Below are 17,333 nucleotides of genomic sequence, written 5' to 3' on the forward strand. Positions count from 1 at the left end.
TCCCTCCCCCCCCATTTATCTTTTATCTATGTTTATGCTTTTTTTTTTTTTGGCAATGCCGAACTTTCTGATTCTGATATAGCTGAATACGTCAATCTCTCATTTTACAGCCTTCTCTGTGTTTTCTTCTTCCATTTTCCTCAAGTTACTTTTATGCTTTTCTCTTCCTTTTCAAACGTTTAGACCTCTGATCTGTTTGAAGTTTATTCTGGCTTATGGTGAAGGGTGTGGATTCGACATCTTTCCCCCATAGCTGTTCTGTGATAACATTATGTACTCACCCATTTCAGATGCTTATCTTTATCATACACTAAACTTCCATAAGTAGATGATTTATTCCTGGACTTTTAAACTCTATTTCAATAGCTGTCAGTTCATGCACCCATGTCACACTGTCATAATGTTTAATGATTTGGATATGTTTTTGGCTCTATTCTTAGAGACGGGGGTGGACATATGTCAAATTAAAAGAAAAACTTAGAAGAACTGACTTTTATGATACTGAGTCTTCCTATCCATGACAATATTTTAATAGATTTTTCACCTACATTTTTGGCATAAATTGTCATGCCCTTATTGGTATTATTATTACCAATAAATGGTTGTAATTATGTGATCTCAACTCTCAGATTGACAAAGCAAAAATAAATAAACCAATATAACATACACGAGCTAGAAAATTTACTTGTCACTGCAAAACAGAATTCTTTGGTAAGATGAAGTCACCTTGAGATCTTCTGGTTTGTTCTTGATCTGGTTTGGTTCTCACCATGTTCTTGTCTGTCTCCTGGTTCCATCTCCTATATAAGATTCTGCTTTTATTGTTTAGACTTGACTTTTGCATTTCATTTCCCTAGCTTCTGATTCTGCTTTTCTCTTAACTGTCCTTTTCTGATTGGTTAGTAGGGTTATTTGTACTAGTGTTTAATGACTTACAAATACTGTTCACTGCAGAGCAGAGAGTGTGATTAGATGCACAGGAAAGGAACCTCTGATGTTCAAAGGAGAATGTTTCAAGTATCATGTTCAATTGAATTCTTTTTCTTACATTGCTTCTTGCTCAAAATCATGCCATTTATTTGGGTTCCTATTTGTACTCTTCCTTTTTTTTTTTTTTTTTAAAGATTTTATTTATTTATTTGACACAGAGACAGCCAGTGAGAGAGACAGCCAGTGAGAGAGAGACAAGCAGGGGGAGTGGGAGAGGAAGAAGCAGGCTCCCAGCAGAGGAGCCTGATACGGGGCTCGATCCCAGAACGCCGGGATCATGCCCTGAGCCGAAGGCAGACGCTTAAGGACTGCGCCACCCAGGCGCCCCCCCTATTTGTACTCTTTTCTATAGAGATTTCCCTCCTCCTTAGAGTTCCTGCCTTTTATTTTTTCTCATTGATGGAAACAATATATGCCTTTTCCCATATTACCTAAGATTATCTAGCTTCTTAATCATGCTATTTATTAGCTGGGTTCAATTTTGTAGATTGCTTTTAAGACTGATGAACAGTTATTATTCTGAAATTTCTTTTTATTGCTTTATTTCTTTATTATTTATCTTGGCAAGCTCCATTATTTCTGGGAGGGTATTGTGGAAGAAAGTATTGTGTTTTCCTTCAGGACTTTGATGGTATTACTTCGTTGTTTCCTAAAGTCAAATTTCTGAGAACGATGAGGCCAAGCTGATTCTTATTTCTTTGTAGATATTTTCTCTCTTCCTATGAACTTCTACATTGTTTAGGTTTTCTCTGCTAGTTTCCATCTTTTTACAAGTTTTAGGAGAGTTCGTTGGCTTTTCCTCACATCCTTTTCCTGGCATTTTTACTTACTGATGATAATTTCATGATCTTTATTTTAGCAATTTTTGAAAATAATATATCACCAATGTTTTTTTGTTCACTGTTTCTTATTTTATGGAAATAGTGCTTTATCAAATCTTTCTGAAAAAAAAGAATTATAATACCTTAAGTTCTTTTCTGCTATGGAATTTTGTTTTTGTTTTCTTTGGAGAATGGGGTCACAGTTTCTCTGTTTATTGTGATTTTTTTCCCTTTTGTGCTAATTATTAATTTTCTTCCAATTTCTGACAGTCTTTGGTGTGTGTTCCAAATTCTGAACAAAGAACCAGATTAAAAGTTTTCTTTCTGTTTTTCGTTTCATTCAAGTGAACGAAACAACTGAGTACTCTCTCTGAATATTTGGACGAGAAAATCTACTTAGTAGGCTTCACTCTAGGGTCCTCATGAAGAAAGCAGGATCTTTTCTTCAAAAGGACAAAATGTAGACTGCCCTGATCTGGAGCCCTTTATTTGGCTGTTTTAGTCTATTCTTGGCAAATGCCCCATTAATTTCTCAAAATATTTTTTAAAATCCCCATTTTTAAAAATTATACAAGCATTTACTTGTTCATTAGAAAATTCAAATACTGTAAAAGTGACATGCCCCAATCCTCTTTCCCTTTAACCACTAGTTTTTAAAATACTATTCTATATACATAGTCTGATTTATAATAACAGTCATTAATTCTGACACTTATATGCTGATTTTCAAAAGCTAATAGTATATATGTTATAATCCAGTATGTCAAATACATAAAAAAATTACAGTAACTTCAAGAATGAATGAACCATTCATTAAAATTAACAACTCTAGAATTGCGTCTGGTTATACAATTGAGACTTAGGATAAAACTGAAATAAAATGAAATAATAAAAGCCACATTGCGCTAAAATAATTACTATTCAAAATGGAAGAATTAAGGGCAAGGACATTCTTATGAAACTTCCAGATGATGATGATGATGATGATGATGATGATGATAAGGACGAAGAGGAGGAGGAGGAAGAAGAGGATGACTGTTATTGCATAAATAATCTCTATAAAAGAGATAAACTGCTCTCTTGAATCCAAAACCACGTATCTTGGCCATTTAATATAAACTATTTGCGTAGAGTGGTGGTATATTAAAACAGCTCAACTACAGAGCAGCTGCTTAGCAGGACTGCATAGCTGATGCCAATAAATTGCTGAAAGTTGTGAACTCTGCAAAGATGTTGGCAAGGGGACACATAGATGGCATTTCTTGATGAAAATAGCTCTGACGAGTATAATGCGAAGTATGTGCTCCACTGGAGGTCAAATGTGTTTTTGCACAGGAATAACAACATATCACGGCTAACAAGTCAGATAGTTCAGTGCATCTTTCCTACCTGAGGTAAACACAAGGTAAAAACCAACCTTGTTTTAAACCAAGTATATGCATATTTTGGATATTTAAACTTCATCTGAAAGGGTTTTTAAAAAACATTTTATTACGGAAACTTTCCAATATACAAAGATTATATGAAGCTCTCAGTTCTACGGCCCAGCTGTAACAATGATCAACATTTTGCCAATATTGTTTTTTAAAACCGTTTTAGTGAGATATAATTCACAACCATACAGTCACCCACTTCAACTGTATAATTCAATGGCTTTTAGTATATTCGTGGATATGTGCACATTACCATTGTCAATTTTAAAACTTTTTTATTACCTCACAAAGAAACCTGGATTCCTTTAGGAATTACTCCTCGATCCCACCTTCCTCTCAACTTCCCAGCTCTAAGCAACCACGAATCTACTTTCTGCCTCCATAGATTTCCCTGTTCTAGACATCTCATATGAATGGAATCATAATATATGTAGTCTTTTGTTACTGGCTTCTTTCACTTAGCATAATGTTTTCAAGGTTCATCCATGTTATAACATATATCACTACCTCATTTCTTTTTATGGCCAAATAATACTCTACTGTACGGCTATACCATATTTTGTTTATCCATTCATCAGCTGATGGACATTTGGGCTGTTTCCACTTCTCAGCTGTTGTGAATGATGCTGCTGTAAACATTCAGGCACAAGTTTTTGGGTGGAGATGTTTCATTTCTCCTGGGTGTATACCTAGGAGTAGACTGCTGGGTCATATGGTAACTCTGTGTGTAGTTGTTCGAGGAACTGCCAGACTGTTCTGTCAACAGTGTTTTATCTATTTTCTTACCAGTTTTTCTGAAATATTTCAAAACAGATTTTAGACTTTCAGATCATTTCACTTACAAACACTTTAATAGAAATTTTTAATACCTAATTTTTGAGGAAGTTAAAATATAACTTGAATGTCAATGCCACTACACGCTAAACAATGGACAATGCAGATTTTATATGGCAGAACTGTGAGAGAATAGTATCAGTATCTCAACTGCAAACTCCTATCTTCCAGTTCCTCCCTCAGTCTTCCCGTCTAAATACTTACTCCCGTTTGTAGGCTAGCCTTTCCCCTGGGTTGTCCCTTTGCCTCAAGGGGAGAATACAAAGTTTTTAGGTGCGGAGAGAGGAAGAGTGAGGACAAGAGCTAACAGTCACTGAGTATCTACTATGTGCTAGGCTTCGTGCTATGTATTTTATATAATAACCTCTTCCAGGGGTGCCTGGGTGGTGCAGTCGTTGGGTGTCTGACTCTTGGTTTCAGGGTCATGAGATTAAGCCCCATGTCGGAGTCCACTGTTCAAGACTGTCTCTCCCTCTGCCGCCCCCTCTCCCACCCCCGGCACTCTCTCTCTCAAATAAATAAATCTTAAAAAAAATAATTTAATCCTCTTCCAAATACCAAGAGGTAAATATTACTTCAATTTTGAAGATAAAGAAAAAAGCTTAGAAGGTTTTAAGAAATTCAGCCAAGTTCATTTCACTAATAAGTGAAACCAGTTTTCAAATATAGGTCTTTCTGGGTTCAAAGCTGTCATTATTTGTAAAATAGTGCATCTATCTTCTATCAAAGGCTTTGATACACACACACAATTTCAGGTTTGGAAGGGATCTTCAAGTTATTTAACCTGGCCTCTATACAAAACAAAACAAAACAACAGCAATAACAACAAAAAAACAAAGCAAAACAAAACAAATAAAACGTGTCTCCTTATAATTTCTACTCTTAGGTTTTAATTCTAGCCTTTGGAGACATGTATAACAAGTCTATTACTGCCTCTTTCACATGCTTTCTTTGAATGTCTTACAGCTCTCTAAAACATTTCTTCTGTAAACACCCCCAGTTCATTCATCCCTTTTATGACTAAAAAGGATTATTGAATTCTTTTATCATCCTGATTGCTTTCCTCAGATTATCTTCTACTATTGGAAAGTTTTGCACCTAGAACAGAAGAAAGAAAGAAGTCTTGGCCAGAGCAGAGCAGAATAAGGCCTAGCTACTCCTTACTCTAATACATTTAAGATGACATTCACATTTTTGGAACCATACCTTATCTATGCTTGAAAGCTCAGCGAGAACTCAAGTATATACATGAATGAGAGACAACTGTGCTGTCTTTGCCTAAGGGACATAACTAAGCACCTGGTACATTCTTTCCTGAACTTGGATATAATCTTAAGGTCATGCTCAACAGTGATCCAGGTAGAGGAAGCTAGTATTAACACAATAAGGTAGGCCCCTGGGTCGAAATCACTGCTGTGGTTGACAGAACAGAAGTACGGGCCCTTTGATTCTGTTCTGCTTGGCACGTCATGTCCTTTACGTCGTCTGATCGCTGGACAGTGTATCTTGGACTTCCGACTGCTCTGCTTCCGGTACTCATGCTCTCTTGGTGCCCCGCTCTCCCTCTGTTCACAGTATTCGTCTAGTTGCTGTCTAGTTTCTGGCCTTTACTATCTCAGTATAATCTGATAGGTTTTGATGCACATTAGCTGATTCCCATGAACGACATCAGACTCTCAACACTGTGCTCTACTTTGAGGACTGGTTTCCAGAGTGCTGCTCACTCCAGTGCCGTATTTCCAGCCTTCTCGCAGTGTTAGCTCCTGATACGTGATCAGTGACTTCAGTTTCTATCAAAATACTGCCAATATGGTACCTGACAGGATTATGATCATAATTACCTCATATTGTTAGCAATCTGTCCTGGCTGCCACACATTTCCAGAGACTTATTTTATAGCTTTGCAGTTTTGTGTGTCTCCTCATGTTCCAGAATTGTTTGGTTTGTTATAAACCACTACAATTCTAAAAGAATCATAAAAACACAGGGAGAGAAATGATAGCAAGAGGTCTTTACTTGTTCCTTACTGATTAAAAAAATAAGGGTAAGAGAAATGTACTTACTATTTAAAAGAAAATATGCCAAACTTCTAAAATACAGTGGGAAAAAAATACATATTTCATTCTATAATACAAATTCAAAAAACTAGATAATAACAGGCCTATATGATACCTAAGAGATGTGAAAATGTGATGTGAAAAAAGTTAAAAGGGCATATGTATACAGATAAAATATTTTTATGATGAGATATTATATTGCTTCACATAAGAGTTTTACTTGCAAGGTACAACAAAGATATTTGTAATTTTAAAGATGTTGATGAAAAAAGATTAAAGAAGCCAAAATACTTATGAAAATCAAAATAATTTAACCTAGTTCTACTAAGTTCTGTACAAGTCCACATATACATAGAGGTCCACAGAGTACAATCTAAGAGAAATTCATGTGTCTTTTATGCAACTCAAAATCGAGGAGAATTAACATTCCACGAGATGGACAACTGAGATTTAGCTGCTCCTTCTGTGGAATGGGTATGAGACCATCATAGGTTTCTGTGAGGCTTGAAAAAATGAGTATTAAAAAATTCCAAAGTCATATATAAATATTAAACATTCTTCACTGAAAATTCTAGAAGGCACAAGCATGGAGGAATAATTTAAAACTTTTCCTTTCTTTGATTCCTTAGTTCCTAGATATACTTGGTTGAAAGCAATCTGTAACTGATTTGTAAGTATGTTAGCATAACATAATTGATCTGAAAATGTTTTGAACATTTTGGAAGAAAGAAGCTATAAAAACTCAAGATATTATTATTACTGATATATAATGGTTTGGTTCTGGCATACTTTTATTTCTTATTTAAAAATTTTTTTAAAAAAGATTTTATTTATTTGAGAGAATAAGAGAGAGAGAGCACAAGCGTGGGGGGGGTGGGGGGGAGAGAAGCAGAGGGAAAGGGAGAGGCAGACTCCTGCTGCGCAGGGAGCCCAACACGGGGCTCTATCCCAGGACCCTGGGATCATGACCTGAGCCAAAGGCAGACGCTTAACCCACTGCGCCACCCGGGTGCCCCTGGTCCTGGCATAGTTTTAAAGTATATGTAAATTCGATATTAGAAATGAGTTATTTTTTACAATATTTTACTCCCTGAATTTCCTTGGACCTGAATTCACATACCCTTATATGGAAAAAAAGAAGCATTCTAAAACTTTCTAAAGAAAATATGACTTCCCTTCTATGTGTGTATCATTACAATAATTGTCTTTCTTTAAAATACTCACTTTAAGGGGCGCCTGGGTGGCACAGTCGGCTAAGCACCCAACTCTTGGTTTTGGCTCAGGTCATGATTTCAGGGTTGTGATCTTAGGGCCCCAATCCCAGGGTCATGAGATCGAGGCCTGTGTTGGGCTCATGCTCAGAGCAGAGTGTCCTTGGTCTTCTCTCTCCCTCTGCCCTCTGCAATGCCCCCCCTGCCCCGGCACCAACCACATGAGCGGGCACTCTCCTGCTCAAATAAGTAAATAAATCTTAAAAATTCACTTAAACTCACTAAATCAAAACAAATTTTAACTGGAAGAGCATCACTAAGATGAGAAACGTATGAATCTGAGAAATAATTACATCTTCATCTAAAGAAAAATTAACTTATGCGTTCAGTATTTTTTTTTAGTTATGCTGATGTAAAATTTAACTACATAGGTATATAAGAAAAACATGTAAAAGGTTTCCTTAAGAAAATGTCAAAATAGTTAAGTATGAACCAAAAGGAATGACACACATATAGAAATATGTAATTTGTTTGAACCCTTTATGAAGTGGATTGCCTAAGGGGCACTTGTGGTGCTGAAATGTCCCTGAAACTTTCCGAGAAATCACAAAGAACATACGAGTTAGAATCCGGGAACGTAAACATACCATAAAAGAATGATAATTATACTGTGACTTCACTTTTAGAAAACCTGGCTAACTGCAGGTTTGTTTTCTTTTTGTTAAGTGATACACACTGCAGTAAGAGGTAAGTATTCTGGGCTAATGGAAGTCCAACATTCAGGCAAGAATGGGGCTTTGCATATTCTAGGAACCTTAGTAAGGCGTGGTTAGTTAATTCTGGTTACATACTAACTGCAATGCCCCGTAGACCCTGAAAGAAGCACCAAATAAAAGGACAGAAGAATCTCAGGTCTTAGAAATAGATCTCTCCCACAAATACGTATCATTTTTGAGAGGCTTGATACCCACAGAGGGTGCTTGTGGGTACAGGTACCATGTCCAGGGTTTTACGAGTAGCTTTATTCTAGACAAACTTTACAGATATGACTTCCTAGTGGCTACTTTTAGATAATTCTCTGAAACTGTTCTTGGGTATAGGAGAGCTTCTTCAGTTAAAATGGTATCAGTTGTCAGAGTGTATTTTCCTATCTGAGGGAAGGGGATGAGGATATATTAAATGTTGGTTTCTAAAGTTTTCTATTTGACTATTCTGTTTGATAGTTTCAAGTGCAATTACAATTGAAGACTGTAAAGGACCATAACAAATGTTCAACTGAGTACTTATTACATGCTAAATATTGTGCTAAAGGCTAATATATTAGGACAAATGAGGCACTTTATATGCATAATTATAATATATAGTGATGTGAACATTAATAGAAATATTTTTTTTAATTATTAGAAAGAAGAAAAAAGGGATAAATTTTTCTTTGTTGAACTTTGAAAGAACTTCAAAGAATACATAACATTTGAATTGACTCTTGACACAGAAGGAAAAGAGAAAAAGGAACCACATTCATTGAGTTATGTGCCTGTTACACGCCGGGAATGTTACTACAGTATTTAATTCTCATATAGTCCTGCAAGGTTGACATTACCTTTACACAAGAAGAAATGGAGTGTAGAGGGCTTAAATTACTGTCACAAGAATCCACAGCTTTTAAGTAGCAGAGCTGTGATAGGAACTCATCTTGTCTGACTTCGGCTTTTTCCATAGTATTTTAAAATGTAGGTTACATAAAGAATGTAAAGGTAATTCCAACCTTACAATTTAACAAGAGATCTGCACACATATATACGCATATATACTAGAAGGCAGAATGTAATTCTGGACCAATCCAGCTGTCCATCTTCTCCATGTTTAGACCCAGCATGCTGAACGCTACTCGAGAAAAATTGTGCAGAATGGTACTACTATAAACACATGGTGTTTCAACTTGGCAATTATTTCCATAACACATATTGCTCATTTACTGTGTAGCTATTTCAAAATTCAATCTTCCTCAAAATTTTGACGCTAGCAAATCTCCTGCCATTAGAGCACAGCCACTGGATGGGAACTGCCTAAATTCTTACCACCAAACCTATAAATTTATTTTTATCTTTACATAATCTTTATTTCTATGTTAAAATGGAAAAGGTGCTCCTCCTCTCTAAAGTTAAATCCCATCACTTGTGCTCTGGATCTCCTCTTTCCCCAACATTTTGCTCAATTGATTATCTTCTCTTCTTTGTACCTACAATGTCTCTCTCTATCTGGTTCCTTCCCATCACCATTTAAACTGGATACTCTCTAGCTGTGGGAGGTAAAAGCCCTTGACCTCATACCCCTGCCCCCCATCATCCTATATTCTCTGATTTAAATACCTTTAGGGTTGTCTACCCTACCACCATTTTTCAACTTCTGCTCATTCATCAATTCACTGCAGTCTGCTTTATGGCTCCACTGAAATGGATGTACCATCTTGTTAAATTCAGTTGACGCTTTCTTTTTTATCTTTGTTTGACTTGGCCCCTTGATAGCCCATTGTCACTGGTCAGATTCTACTCTTTTTCTGATGTTCCTGACATTTTTCTGGTTACCCTGCCTTCTAATTTGTGTAAACACTTTTTCCTCTGCCCACCCCTTAAGTGTTGGTACTCTTCAAGATTCTAGCCTAGGCCTTTTTCTGCTCTCATTCTATGTAGTTTATTCACCAGTTCACTTAATCCCTTCCATATAAAGCACCATCTTTACTGAATATATCCACTTAAATATTTTCTTGAGCTTTTCTTTTCCATATCTATTTCTCCCATGTACTCTGTGTCACCACCATAAACCCAGGATACAAGCCAAAACCTTGGGCATCAATTCTCATACCTCCTCTCTTCAAAATTCCCTGGATCTAATCACCAAGCCCCATGATTTTGCTTTCTTTCTTTCTTTGAGAATGAGAGAGAGAGAGAGAGAGCACATGCCTGAGAAAGAGAGAGCCTGCACAGATGCAGAGGAAGAAGCAGGCTCCCCACTGAGCAGAAAGCCTGATGCGGGGCTCGATCCCAGGACCCTGAGATCATGACCTGAACTGAAGGCAGATGCTTAACTGAATGAGCCACTCAGGAGCCCCTGATTCTGCTTTCTAAAAATTAGTCCATTCTTGTTGGACACCATCATCACCAGTCTGCTTCAAGACACCACCATAACTCACTGAAATAATGGAATAGCTTCCTAATCGGGGCTCTAACTGCTACCCTTAATATAGCTACAAAAGAAATCACAAAACGGTTTTTACATCAGCTTCTTAAAATTATGCACAGTATTCTAGTAGACATTTGGCTGATTAAAGATGCTTTTCCTACTCTTGAAAACTTATATTCTGAGGGCACATGATGAAATATATACACAGAAAAGCAGAATGAGAATTTCCAAATCAGCAAATCTTATTTCAAAAAGTAAAGATAAGTGGATAAAAAGGAATGAAAAATGAAAGCCACTTAAGACTCCTGAGAGGTATACTCAACAAGAAAGAAGACATTCTACGGATTTACATTTCTTATACTAAAAACTGAATATTGAACTTGAAGCCCTGCTACTGTTCTCCAAGAGTGAGATCCTAGCAGTTGCTCTTTGCCTTTACCTCCTTTTTACCTCATTACTTAAGATTTATATTATTTTATATTTTTATACCTAAGAGGTCTTAGCATAAGTGAAAACATTTAAGGGTAAAAAAGATTACAACCCGCTTAAAGGAAACCGAAAAAGTTATGTGGAGGGATCAAAAGTGAAAGAGGAAAAAAGAGATTATAGCACCTGGATAAGATATTCAGCTCTGAGTTTTTTGGCAACTAAGACAAAAAGGAAATACATTAAATTACATAGTTTTCACTTTCTGACAAAAAGAAAGAATATAACTTCATCTACAGAGGCAAAAACTTTCCTGGAACTAATGCAAGCAATAACTCATCGTGGGATTTTTGTCTAAATGGGACTAAGAAAAAGATCATAAACTTTTGTTTCAGAAAAAAAAAAGTATTGCTTCTGGTTTTGATAGTAAGTGTGTAATCATGGTTGAGTTCCTTAACTCTTATCAGCCTCAGTTTCATCTGTAAAAGTTGGGACAATGAGATTTAACTCTGTGATATTTAACTTAGCTACTTTTAAAGTGAATAATTTTGATCTAACACTAATATAGAAAATAAAATCCTTTATGGCCATGCCCCAATGTCCTAGAATTGTCAACCTAGAATTATCTCATCTGTTTTCTTTTTTTCATTAAACACCTACTTGATAACTATGTAAATGAGTGGATGATCTCATTTCATGTTACATGACCAGCTAAAGTCTTACCGGAACTAAATGACACTGCTTAAAAAGTTAGAGGTAGAGGTGTCCAGTGCAAAAAAGACAATGAAAAATTTAAAATGTGCATTTGATCACATGTGGATTTAAATTCAGAAAATTTAGCTGATTAAAGCAGTGACTCATATTAGACAGTTTTCCCAGGGTCCTGCCTAGTGTGGGGCAAGCTCTCACGTGCACTATGCATGACTCTGAGAATGGGCATCTCCTACATTTTGCGCCCTAGGTGCTTTGCTTGCCTCAGCTTAGTCTCAGCCCTGATTTTCACTTACAAAAAATTATATTTATCAGAGGTATTTCTTATCCAACTGTAATTTATTGACTATTTTAAGCACTTGACTCTCAGAGCCAATAAAATGAATAAATCAGTCCTGCAGACTCTGTTTCTTTTTTTTTCTTTTTTTTGAAGATTTTATTTGAGAGAGAGAGAGAGAGAAAGAGAGAGCACGAGCAGGGGGAGGGGCAGAGGGAGAGGGAGCAGACTCCCCGCTGAGTGCAGAGCCCAAAGCAGGGCTCAGTCCCAGAACCCTGAGAACATGACCTGAGCCAAAGTCAGATGCTTAACGGACCGAGCCACTCAGGCGCCCTAACTCTCTGTTTCATCAGGTAAATACTGAAGTGAATAGTCAAGCATTGCTCTGCGTCACCTACCATTCTTGTTCCGTATAAGCAATTTATTTTGCTTCTGTATTTGCACGCTCTATACAAGTTGGCATTAAACTGTTTCTTGGAAAACATGAAAAATTTGTATCATTGTTTTATTAAACATTAATTTCTATTTTACTTTGAAAAGAAAAAAGCTTCTTTTCTTTAGATGTATGGCATTAAGAAAAATCTCAATGTTGGATTATTAAAATATAATGGTCAAAATGAAGATACTATCAAATGCATGAAAATTAAGTGATAATTAGATATGCATCCATGCAAATTTCCTTGATGCCATGCTGTAGTTTCATCTTGCTAGTACTTAATTTCTATGTTTAAACATATTTCCTTCTAAACTCACATAATTCTCAACCCACTAAGTAGAACTTTAGTTTTTATTTGGACTCATGAATAATGTGATTCCAAGCATCATGTACAAAATACATAAAGTTGCTCATATATTTTTTAGAGTCTAGCATAATCTTCTAAAAACAAATGAGAATTGCCCTTCCAAAAAAATACTTATTATGCAGCTTTATGAAAAAAAGTTGGTATGCTTGAATGGACATCTGCAGTTACTATTTCTTTCTTTCTTTCTTTCCTTTTTTTTTTTTGAGAGAGAGTGCATGTGAGTGTGCATGCAAGTGGAGGCGGGGGGGGGGGGGGGAGGAGAGGCAGAGGGAGAGAGGGAATCTTAAGTAGGCTCCACACTCAGCACAGAGCCCAAGGCAGGGCTAGATCTCATGACCCTGAGATCATGACCTGAGTAGAAATCAAGAGTCAGACACTTAACTGACTGAGTCACCCAGGTGCCCCTGTAGTTACTATTTCTTATTCAATTTTTAAAATATTTGTGAAAATCCACATAGTGAATGAATCAGGCTTCCACAGTGAAGAAACAATTATTTGAGGGCAGAATCTTAGGACACACATGGTAGCAGATAAGGCCTCAAAGTCAGAGAAAAAGAATAAATATCTTCAGAGAAACTCTTCCTAATCTATATAACCTATTGTTAGATCTAGTTATCTACGCAAAGGTCATCTCTGAAATCTAGTCCAGGGATACCTTCTTATTGCTTTTGCCCCTCTTATAAAATACACCATTTCTAAGACAGAGACAACCCTGCAAGCCCCTTGACACCACTTCTAGGATATGTACCTTTGCACTGCTTCCAGTAATATTCCCCATTTCATCTCTCTCAATAAGATCCTTCCAATAATTTCTTTCCAAATACCCGATATATCTTTCCCAGACTAGGAAACAATGTCTTCAGCACACACATAAACCAATGATCTGTTTTGAGCATTTCTTTCTCTGTTAGGATAACAAAATGGTAAAAACATGGCCAAGACAAGGCGCTGATAGTTCAGTGGAAAAATGCACTGGATTAAAAGACTAGGCTTCACAATACCAACTGCTGGCGAGGATGCAGGGCAAATGGAGCACTCATTCATTGCTGATGGGAATGCAAAAGGTACAGTCACTTTGGGAAATAGTCTGGCAGTTTCTTATAAAGTGAAACATACACTCTCCATAGGACCCAGAAATCCTGCTCCTGGGGTATTTACCAAGAGAAAAGGAAACTTACATTTACACCAAAACACATATACAATCATTTATAGCAGCTTTATTATTTATAGAGGCCCCCAAATGGAAACAACTCAAATGTCCATCAACTGGTGAATGGATTAACAAACTCTGGTACATCCATACAACAGAATATTCCTCAGCAACAAAAAGGAATAAATGACTAATATTTGCAACAACATGTGTGAATCTTTTTTATGGTAAGTGAAAAAGGAGTCTGAAAAGACCAGTAATTTCATTTATATAACATTCTGGGAAAAAATAATATGTTTTGTTGGAAAAGGCAAAACTATAGGGATAGAAAACAGATCAGTGGTTGCTAGGACTGGAGCTGGGGAAAAGGGTCAATATAAAAGGGGCATGAAGAAAAATTTTCTGAAGTGATGAAACTATATACTGACTACGGTGATGGTTACAAATTGGGTGTGTAGGTAAAAAATCATAGAAATGTATGCTGAACAGGGCATGAATTTTACTGTAAGTATATTGTATTTCAATAAGTCTGCCTCAAAAAATAAGAAAAATGGGGTTTTCTCTTAGTTACTAACTGGCTTTACACAAGCCACTTGAAACTCATTTCTCCTTTTATAAAATGAGGAATTTTATATTAGCTCTAAAAGATTTTTGAGAGGAACAACAACAAAAAATGCTTTGTGGACTCTAGGTATACAAAGAGTATACGGGCAATACAATGATGAATAAGACAGAAATTCGCTAAAGAAATTTACTGTCTAGTGAGATAAAGAGGTAAAACAAATCATTTTTAAATGATGTGGAAATTCAATGACAGAGATTGAACAAGGCGATAAGGGGTCAACAAGAAGGTGCATTCCAGGAATAAGAATTAACCCAAAGAGTAAAGTAAAAATTAACTCATAAAGAATAATAAAGTATATCACACATTCAATATAAAGGACCAGATCACAGTGAGACGCAAGCATGAGAAGTCATTAATGCACAAAGACAACTGGGACCCAGTAATCTTAATGCAACATGGACACTGAAAAAGCTTCAAATAAAAATTATGACAAAATGGAAAAAGTACCTCACGATGATTTAGAAGTTGCTCTAAATCTAATGCCATTTGATTCTTCATCTGTAGTAAAGCTGACTTTTCTTTATTTAAATTGCTGAAAAAAAAAAAAACCCACCAAAATGTAAAAAGTCATCATGTTGGTAAAATTTCACTAATAAAGAGTAAATAGCAAAAGGCTAAAGACAAATCTGACAAATCTCTTTGAATTAAAGAGAAATTAAATTTATAGTCCATAACGATATCAGACCAGGCACTGTAATGTTTGATTTAACCAATAGCTAACTATTTTCTAAGAAGACTTTTTCTTTTAGTAATCACTCGACAGTGCCAATGAGGTGTACTGAGAATCCTTTCCTGCCTAGTAGGGGCACAGAAATTAGTGTTTTCAAGATGACTATGAACTCCTGAAGTGTAAAAAAGATGAAGGGGCTTCATATAAAATATAAAAAGTATGTTTGGGCAAAATATTAAAACTCAAGACACAGGCAGTCAAGTTAAAACATTTATCCTTAAAACTAAAAGTAGCATTTTATAATTTACCACGTACTAAATTACCAGGTATATAATTAAGTTAGATAAATGACTCAGATATTCAGTCTGTGATAAACTTCAGAAAACAGTTTTTGCCTCCAAATTCTTAGTTCAGTCTTTCATTTCTAAGTCTGCATTGTGAATTTGCCTTTGACAGGACCTATTTTCTGACAGGAAAGGGTGAGAAGCCTAAATAGAAGAACATTAAGATTTTAAGAGATAAATATTTAAGGCCTTTTTTGTATTGTCTGAGTTTTATTACTCATCATATAAAAATTAATTAGAACCATTAAATGAAAGACTCTTTGAAAGCCACTGGAATGAATCTACTCAGCACCACATCAAGAATTAAGAAAAGCAACAATCAATTAAAACAACATAATTCCATAAATATCAAAACAAAATCTGTGAAGGTAAAATTAGTGAGGACTGTTTTGCTGCATAGGTAAGATGCTGTAAATTATCCTTTAAGAAAATGGAAAGCCACCAATTTTTAAAATATCGGGCAGAAGTTTTTTTAATATTCAAGGAATAGTAGTAGGTATTCTGAAAGAACTGGTAACTCCAAGGACTTATGAGGAAAAAAACTCACATTCTCCTTTTTCCTAGTAACTGAACTTCCCAAGGAAGCACCATAGTTTGTCCTCTGAGAGAAAGACAAGATGCAATTCTGACTCTGTTTCCAACTGTGCCACTGACTCAGGTGTGGAGTATAAAGCACCACACACACCACCCTACCAAGCCATGGTAAGTCTGTAAAAGTGGAAAACAATACTCATGTATGTCAAAGGGATATATGAATTACCTAATGAATGATGAAATAAAGAGTCGAACACATAAAACACAACATAAATGCCATATGGTATTACTAATTTAGATGAAGAACAGGTATCACAGAAAAATAGTAATTAAATGCCATAGAGGTTAGCAGCTCAGCAGAAAAACAGATTGACTTTCAGAATCAGGCATCAGAGAGCCTACTGAGCCTTGGAGTTGAAAAGAACTCAATGATATAAAGTAACCGAGTGCCAGATTCTGCCAGAGTCCTCCAAAGCATGGTAAAGATCAAAAGTTTTGTAACTGTAGAATTTGAATCTATCGTTAGCTAGAATCACCTTGAAGATGAAATATTTTTTAAAATTAAAATAAACATCCAGCAACCCAGGAATAGGATTTTCTGAGGAACAGAAATGTGTTAATGTTCATATGCATGTATACATGTTAATTATACATGTTACGTACACATACCATGTAAACGCACACACACTCACAGGCAGTACACACAGACACGCACACACACACACTTTCAAATACCAACAGGCCCTTAAATGAAATGTATGCAATAGGAATGGAATGTTGATGTAATAAAGGATTTTGACTGGATAATTCGTTAGAAATGCTTTATATGTAGTGTTTAATTTTTTCCAGGATAAAGGAAACATTCCATATTTAAATAGCAAAAATAACTGTATAATATAGAATAAAAGGTGGGTGGATAAACTGGTTCGCAGAGCAACTCTGTTCTATCTGCAAGACGCGGGTTTATCACAAACAGTACAGACTCCTCAGCCTTCTCTTTAATATGCTCTGAAGCCACAAGGGAGACCACCTTCAACACGTGGGTCTCTAAAGCTGCATATGATGATTATTATACTCCGTGTTCTTCCAGTGTATGTAATTACTCAATCGAAGTTTAGTCTCCATAAGACACATTTCATAACAGTGGAAATTTACCTTTAAAAATACAAAGCTTCCATGCGTGACTCATAAAGCAACTACAAAACAAATCTCCTTATAAGCACATCTATCGTGAAGGGTATATTACACCCATAACTGTTCAATTCAC

General features: G+C 36.0%; 1 protein-coding gene across 5 annotated transcripts in view; it reads right to left on the reverse strand.

Annotated features, from left to right (window-relative positions):
• Positions 1-17,333, reverse strand: part of PIBF1 (progesterone immunomodulatory binding factor 1) — a 197,859-nt gene that overhangs the window by 12,001 nt on the left and 168,525 nt on the right. For 3 of the 5 annotated variants that reach the window (XM_045810903.2, XM_087865098.1, XR_006782073.2), the window contains one exon: positions 14,966-15,050. The exons of the other annotated variants lie outside the window; for them this stretch is intronic. In XM_045810903.2, the coding sequence (XP_045666859.1) occupies positions 14,966-15,050 (85 nt within the window). Of the gene's footprint in view, positions 1-14,965; positions 15,051-17,333 lie in introns of those variants that run through there. 5 annotated transcript variants of the gene reach the window in all.

Source organism: Ursus americanus, chromosome 10 (assembly GCF_024610735.1).
Source record: "Ursus americanus isolate L20-20 chromosome 10, mUrsAme1.1.p, whole genome shotgun sequence".
Lineage (NCBI taxonomy): Eukaryota > Metazoa > Chordata > Mammalia > Carnivora > Ursidae > Ursus > Ursus americanus.